Below are 8,365 nucleotides of genomic sequence, written 5' to 3'. Positions count from 1 at the left end.
AAAAAAAAAAAAAAAAAAAAAATTGATTAATTAAAATCCAGGCCAGGCACAGGGGCTCACCTGAGGTCAGGAGTTCAAGACCAGCCTGGTCAACATGGTGAAACCCCACCTCTACTGAAAATACAAAAATTAGCTAGGTGTGGTGATACATATCTGTAATCCCAGCTATTTGTGAGGCTGAGGCACGAGAATTGCTAAAACCCAGGAGGCGGAGGTTGTAGTGAGCCAAGATAGTGCCACTGGACTTCAGCCTGAGTGACAGAGTGAGACTTTGTCTTAAAAAAAAAAAAAAAAAATCCAACTACCAATAAGATTTGGTAGATACTGGATATACCTAGGTATAAAAAAAATGTTACCTTGTGAAAACTGACTTTTAAAAACCCACTAATATCATTAAGAATATTAAATAAAGGCTTTAAGATATCATCAAAATGTGTTCTGAATGCCATAAAACAAAGTTACAAAAGGAAACATCAAACAACATTTCTAAAAGTTTGTGTTGAGTTTCTATAAACTCAAAGAAAGGAAGAATACAAAAACAAACAAAAAAATAAAAGAAAAAGAAAACATACCAACACCAACAGCACCAAACTGCTGCCCAACTAAGGAACTTGGACTGAACTGACTGTATGTGGGCATCCTGCCGAAAGGCCCATAAGAACCCATGGACTGGAATGAAGAAGTCGATGAGCCTAGTGAGGACTGAAGGAAAATCATGAGTTATCTTTCCAAGCTCTAAGCAACATGTATATAATGAAAAAAAAATTCCAGATTTTTACACTTTTAAGAAAACTATTAAATTATAACTACTAAATATAAAACAAATTACAATATGCACTTAACATTCAAATAGCCAAACGACCTTCTGATTTCAATATCTGTCTATAATGTGCCAATTATACTCAATGTAACTTACAAATACTTTTTTCTACACTAAACTCCCCATTTAAGAGTTTTATAGATTGAGGAAAGAAAGTTACTTAAGTAAAGTAACTGCTTAAAGAAAAATAAGAAAAATCACACTTAGTAATAATGGGTTTTAGTCTGATGTTGATATAAATCTCACATGTGATTTCAGTCTTATTTTCAATCATTTGAGGCCTACTATTAAATTCACAGGAAAGAGATGCATGAAACAAACATATCCCACATAAAACCATTTACATGTTTACTTATAGTTACATTAAGCGGAGGAACATTTTATAAAAACTTTAACTTAAACCTAAAGCATATAAAATATATAACATATATTAATACATGTACTTCATATATTATCTTATTATAAACTGTTTCATAATATAAACATGAAGTATATTAAAGGCTACCAGGACACACATTCACTGATGGCAGGACCTTTTCTTTGTGTTCACTACTAGTGTTAAGCACATGCCAGACACTCTGTAAATACTACGGAATGAATGAATAAGAAGATCAAGTAGAAGTTTATGATGACTGGAAGAAGTTACTCGACACCATTTTCATATGCACTCTCTTAGTTTTTCTCCTTCTATAAAACTGATTACCCAAATAACTGGTTTCCTGGAGAATTATCGAAAGCCATATAAAAGAGACAGTAAGGTAACACCAGTGTTTGGTGTAGGGAGCTACCTCTAATAAGAAAGTGTCTCAGCCGGGCGTGGTGGCTCAAGCCTGTAGTCCCAGCACTTTGGGAGGCCGAGACGGGCGGATCACGAGGTCAGGAGACTGAGACCATCCTGGCTAACACGGTGAAACCCCCGTCTCTACTAAAAAATACAAAAAACTAGCCAGGCGAGGTGGCGGGCGCCTGCAGTCCCAGCCGCTTGGGAGGCTGAGGCAGGAGAATGGCGTAAACGTGGGAGGCGGAGCTTGCAGTGAGCTGAGATCCAGCCACTGCACTCCAGCCCTGGCGACAGAGCGAAACTCCGTCTCCAAAAAAACAAAAGAAAGTGTCTCTTCCTTCTCCATTTAAAGAGATTTACATTTTTGGCCAGGCACAGTGGCTCACGCCTATAATCCCAGCACTATGGGAGGCTGAGGCGGGTGGATCACGAGGTCAGGAGATTGAGACCATCCTGGCTAACATGGTGAAACCCCATCTCTACTAAAATACAAAAAATTAGCCGGGCATGGTGGCAGGCGCCTGTAGTCCCAGCTACTTGGGAGGCTGAGGCAGGAGAATGGCATGAACCCGGGAGGCAGAGCTTGCAGTGAGCCGAGATGGCGCCACTGCACTCCAGCCTGGGCAACAGAGCAAAACTCTATCTCAAAAAAAAGTAAATAAATAAAATAAAGAGATCTACATTTTCTCTGATTCTTTCAGGTTTCCTTTCACCAAAATAAGACTTAACAAGGGTAGGGGTAGATGATTAAAAAGTTTAAATTGGGAGATTTAAGAGTTGACCTAAATATGTTAAAATACATTTATGTTTGTGTTTTCTTATCATATAACATTGCAGGCCAGGCACAGTGGCTCATGCCTATCATCCCAGCACTTTGGGAGGCTGAGGTGGGCGGATCACCCGAGGTCAGGAGTTTGAGACCAGGCTGGCCAACATGGTGAAACCTCATCTCTACTAAAAATACAAGAATTAGCCAGGTGTGGTGGTGCATGCCTGTAGTCCCAGCTACTCAGGAGGCTGAGGCAGAAGAATCGCTTGAACCAGGGAGGCGGAGGTTGCAGTGAGCCGAGTTCGCGCCACTGTACTCCAATGACTCTGTTTCAAAAAAAAAAGGAAGGAAAAAAAAAAACCCCAACATTGCATATTATAACAAATGCAGAACAATGTGATTTTGCTTTTTGTTCCCCATTAAGCCTAATAATCTTATCTAACAGTAGCTGTTATTGCCCTGGTTTGCAATATAAACCATATCTCAACAGCATGGTAGCACGGATTCTAGATTCTAAAGCAGGCTGCCTGGAATTTCCTCACTTGTTAAAAGTGAGAATAATTATGGTACCAACATCAGAGGGTGTCTTATATGTACACCACTTCCACAGCATAGCCTTCAAGGTTAGCTACTGCAATTGTTGATTAGAGAAAAACCTAGATGAGAACATTATCCAGTAATTTCAGGTATCCAGGTAACTTGAAAATGATAAGCTACATGAACATTCAACTGGAGAGAAAAAAGCCAAGGCTAACCCTGTGTGGAGTTTACCTGTACTCCAAGACAAATTTACCATCAGTTACCTGAACGATAGCTGGGTCTTGAGGCAAAGAACACTGTGGTTTTGGTGGCTCACAAACAGTAAGGTCTTTAATGTCACTCCCACGGAATATAATGTATTCAAAGACTTCATCTCGAGGTGGTATTGGACGATCTGTCGGTCTGTCTTCTGTACCAAAGGATCGAACTGGCAAGAAAACAAAGGATATGAGATGTGTGACTACTCATTACATTCAGGTAGTACCCCAGATTCTAAGTGTTGTATTTCAAGTACTAAGCAGTAGTTCTGAAATGTCTGAGAAAGTATTCATTAATCTATAGCTAAATAATTTTTTTAAAAGAGGAAAATAGAGTGGGTTTTGCCTGAAGTTAAATATACGCAATATAAAAGACTATCAGTATTACGAGGTGGTGCTCCTCTTATATTTTTATTTATTTGTATCTTTAGTGGTTGTAGTGAGGTGTTAAAATGTCCTTTCATTATTTATTTATTGATGAGCCTGCGTCTCTGTCCCCCAGGCTGGAGTGCAGTGGTATGGTCATGGCTTCCTGTAGCCTCAGTTTCCCGGGCTCAGGCAATCCTTCCATCTCAACATTCCATGTAGCTGGGACCACCAGGTATGTGCCACTAAGCCCAGCTAATTTTTTTTATTTTTTAGTAGAGATGAGGTTTTGCTATTTTGCACAGGCTGGTCTTGAACTCCTGGCCTCAAGTGATCTTCCTGCTTCAATCTCTCAAAAGTGCTGGGATTACAGGCCTATGCCATTGTGCCTGGCTCACCGTTAATTTATTTTTAATGTTCTCATTCAGCAAAATAAAAATTAGCAACCTATGTCTTTCTTGGGGAGGGATGGGGAGACAAAGATTTTTCCAGTCTACAAAATCTCAGTTTGGGTACTGATCTTTGGGACACAGAGAGCAATGAAGGTATTAATATTTACCTTGCTGAGCAGTAAGTCCTCTAGAAGCCAAGCCAAGTAGCTGCCAGCTATTCAGGCCCATGGGACAGCCTGAAATACCCTAGTTACCTAAAATATCTACCATATAATTAAATCTGATTATTTTAACAATGAAGATAGCATTACTCAAAGTTAAACCAGGGACCACCTGCAACACAGTAAGCTGGCTACAAATAAAGATTTCTACTGAATCTTTTTGCTGGGGACAGGGTCCAAAAATCTGCATTTTAAGCCAATTTCTGACTAGGCACAGTGGCTCACGCCTGTAATCCCAGCACTCTGGGAGGTCAAGGTGGGAGGACTGCTTGAGCCCAGGAGTTCAAGATCAGCCCTAGCAACGTAGTGATGTCCTGTCTCTACAAAAAATAAAAAAACAAATTTAAAAAATTAGCCAGGTGTGGTAGTGCACGCCTGTAGTCCCAGCTATAAGGAGGCTGAGGTATAACGGGATCTCTTGAGTCTGGGAGATTGAGGCTGCACTGAACCGTGGCTGTGCTCCTGCACTCCAGCCTAGGCGACAGAGCAAGACCCTATTTCAAAATAAATAAATAAAATAACCAAATCCCAAGTTTCTTATAAATACAAAAGTTTCAGGTTCATTGTCCCGGGAGAGTTCTGAAAATGTCTGCATCCGTAGAGAAGTTCCAAATAGAGAATATGAAACATCATATACTATTCATTTAAAGAGTATCCTAAAGGAAGTAAACCCCTTAACATTTCTTTTTTTTTTTTGAGATGGAGTCTCATTCTATTGCCCAGGCTGGAGTGCAGTGGCGCGATCTCGGCTCACTGTAACCTCCGCCTCTTGGGTTCAAGCGACTCTCCTGCCTCAGCCTCCTGAATAGCTGGGATTATAGGCGTGTGCCACCATGCCCAGCTAATTTTTGTATTTTTTTTAGCGGAGATGGGGTTTCACTATGTTGGCCAGACTGGTCTAGAACTCCTGACCTCAAGTGATCCACCGCGCCCGGCCCCCTTAACTTTTTTAATGCATACGCTTTTTTTTTTTTTGCAGCACTGATGCAGCCCTAGATTAAGGATGAATGTCAGGTTGGATGCAGTGGCTCATGCCTGTAATTCCAGCACTTTGGGAGGCCGAGGTGGGCAGATCACTTGAGGTCAGGAGTTTGACACCAGCCTCAACAAAATGGTGAAACCCTGTCTCTACTAAAAAATACAAAAAATAATTAGCTAGGCATGTTGGCGTGCGCCTGTAGTCCTAGCTGCTCGGGAGGCTGAGGTGAGAGGATTGGCAGAACTCAAGAGGCAGAGGTTGCAGTAAGCTGAGCCGAGATGGTGACCCTGCACTCCAGCCTGGGTGACAGAGCAACAATCTGACTCAAAAGTAAATAAATAAATAAATAAATAAATAAATAAAAAATAATATTATTTCAGTGTAAATAATGTCCTACACTTATTCTAAAAGTTCTTTCTAGTACTTATGGAGACTTCAGGAAAGATAGTGGCACAGGTAGTTTGGCAGAAGATCCTTCCCTAAAACTAAAGGAAAAAAACAAAAAGGAAGTTAAAATATCCCTAAAATCATGAAAAGTTCTCAAACTTATACCATGAAATTTTATTAAACAGTACAATTAAGGTACAGAATGAGTTAGTTGAAACTGAAAGACCAAGCCCAGAATCCATATGTAAGTATCCCTTGCCCTCTCCTCCCCTGAGAGAAATTTTGACTAGCATCTTCAACTTGCTAAGATGGGGACAGGGACACAGGTGTGATGAGGAAAAAAATGTGGAACGCCCTACCTGAAACTCCCCTTCTCTGGTGGCCAAACAGTACTTTAGCAGGCAGGAGGATTTTATATTTTTACCTTTATCCAAAAGGAAGGGTAAGGAGGAGAAAGGACTAATTACAAATAAATCAGTCTCACCCCTAACCATCAAAACGAATAAAGTCTCACACTTCCAAAGTAGCAGATGAGATCATCCTGAAGCAGAGGGGGCAAGAGTCAAAGGCCCTTCTTCTACAAAACTAGAGAAGCTCTATTAAGCTTCCTAAGGCCTAATAGAGCTTAGCCAGGTGAATTCAGAGTGAAGTAAAAGAGAATCTGCATTTCACGTTTTCGCAAGCAGCAGATACTGAAAGGACCTACTAAGGAAAAAAAGAGTAGAAACATCAGGGAATCAAGACAAATTTTACAGGAAAGATGGAAAGCAGGGAAGAAAAGAGGGAAAGGAGGGAGGCAATGATGGAAGGAAAGAAAAAAGTATATCAAAATAAAGAAAAAAGGCAGGAAAGAAGAGAAGAATCAAAGAGGACACAGTCTTCATTTGCTTATTTTGTTTTTTTCCACAACCAGCGGTTTGCCCTGACAGAGGACACAGTCTTCAAAAGGTGGATGAAATACATTCAGTATTAGTATTTATCACAGAAAATAGAAGAAATTTTCTGAAAGTACTGCTTCGACATTCACAAGAAAAACAGATAGCATAGACTCTTATGATCAAAACAACACTGAAAGGGTAGCATGCAGAATTAAGGAAAGAAAATTATACAAGATAAGTAAAACAGCATAACTAATAAATGCATCAACAGTCAATGCAGTTAAAACCAAATCACTAGAAGAGAATAATTTTGAGAAAACATAAACGAGATGTCATGAAAAAGCAGTACAGCAATAAAAAGGTTAGAGAAAAGATGATAGTTATGAAGATCCAACAGTTAACTACTGCCCCTGAGACAGACAAAAGAATAAGAGAAAATATAATTAAAGTTACAACAGAATAGAAATGTCTTGACATGAAGGCCTAAATTTCATCAAAAGTTTTCACTGTATTTCCAGAAAAAAAAAAAAAAAAAAAAAATCAGACCACTACAAGCCACAGAGACTTACGTTATGGTATATCAAAATAAAGAACGCAAAAAAAGTGGCATCCAAAGATAGGAAATGGACAATAAATTCATTTAAACACAGAAGTGTACATGACAATTTACTATGGTTCTAGAATAGAAATAATTCTGGAAAAGACTACAAAGTTACAAAGTGTAACAAACTAAGAATAGTATATCACAACATTTTAACAAAAATTGGGAGATTAAAATGAATAGAGAAAAAGGAAAACTGAACAGACAGTAGTAGCATCTAAACTTACACTTTCATCTCTCATCATGTCAAGTAGGAGCCACTTGACACATTTTTTTTTTTTTTGGTTAGTTGATACTAAGCGAAGGCTTTAAAATTTTTTATTTGAAAGAATTTGTTAAATTCTACTATGGGTCTTGGAAATAACCCATAGTAGAATTTAAAACGAAGAGCATACTTTCCAAAATATGGTGTGAAAAAAAACTCTATCATATGGCAAATGAAGCAAACTGAAAAAGCATGAAAACAGAAATCACAGAATAAGAATGATTTGCACACACCAAGGGTTTGAGAAACATACTCTAATGATGGAGGCTGGCTTCATAAGATTTGGGGTTTTCAATGCAATCGAGTTCTTATAGTATTGTGAAGAACAAATTCCACAAGAGAGATTAGAAGGGCACATATGGTTAGAAGATACTGTTACAGAACAAATGAGAAGTCTGGAAGGTTAAAACTTGAGCATTAAGAGTAGAGAGGAAGGAGGTATGACAAGCACAGAAAAGGTAAAGAACTACCAGAACTATTCTACTACAACACATACATTAGCTCATATGCAATCAGTAAATAAGGGAATTATGTCAGTACATTCAGAAATCACATTGGTTCATTTCCAGTTTTTCCTAAAATGTTATTTAGTTTTTGCATTTGCAGGTAACAACAGTTAAATACACCTAGCCATGAGTAGTGTCATCACTTCTGGTTACCTTTACTGTTTTTAAAGGGAAAATTCTAAATTTACCGAATTATTTGTTTAAAATTTTTAACTTATCTTTAAGCACGCTAGTATTTTTTATTAGGTTTACATTAGTGCTTAAATTACAAAGATGCACAGATTTCAAATGGTCTGCTCCTAATCCTAGTTTTCCCATAAACCCCGTTCTTCTTAGTGCAGGAAGGAATACCTCAGATTACAGCACAAATGCCTTTGCCTGGCTGGCAAAATCTGAATTATGTTCTAATTATTATTATTTGTTTCATTCATAACACGTAGTACTTTGAGAAAGAACATTTTTACTCTATTATTCATTTTGGGATTCTACAGTAACTACACATTCCAATGTAAATACCCATAGGTAATGTGACTAGAGCTTTAAGCTGAACATAGGTGCTGTATGTCATTGCATTTCATCCCATTTCTTTCAAATACCTACTGG

At 38.5% G+C, this 8,365-nt stretch overlaps 1 protein-coding gene across 1 annotated transcript in view; it reads right to left on the bottom strand.

Annotated features, from left to right (window-relative positions):
• Nucleotides 1–3,559, bottom strand: part of LSM14A (LSM14A mRNA processing body assembly factor) — a 30,831-nt gene extending 27,272 nt beyond the window's left edge. The window contains 2 exon segments of the mRNA XM_017847889.1: nucleotides 573–702; nucleotides 3,174–3,559. Of these exon segments, the coding sequence (XP_017703378.1) occupies nucleotides 573–666 (94 nt within the window). The 5' untranslated portion in view covers nucleotides 667–702; nucleotides 3,174–3,559.
• Nucleotides 3,560–8,365: the final 4,806 nt, after the last annotated feature.

Source organism: Rhinopithecus bieti, unplaced genomic scaffold, assembly GCF_001698545.2.
Source record: "Rhinopithecus bieti isolate Rb0 unplaced genomic scaffold, ASM169854v2 scaffold_30337, whole genome shotgun sequence".
NCBI lineage: Eukaryota > Metazoa > Chordata > Mammalia > Primates > Cercopithecidae > Rhinopithecus > Rhinopithecus bieti.
This window is presented reverse-complemented; position numbering and strand designations above follow the sequence as displayed.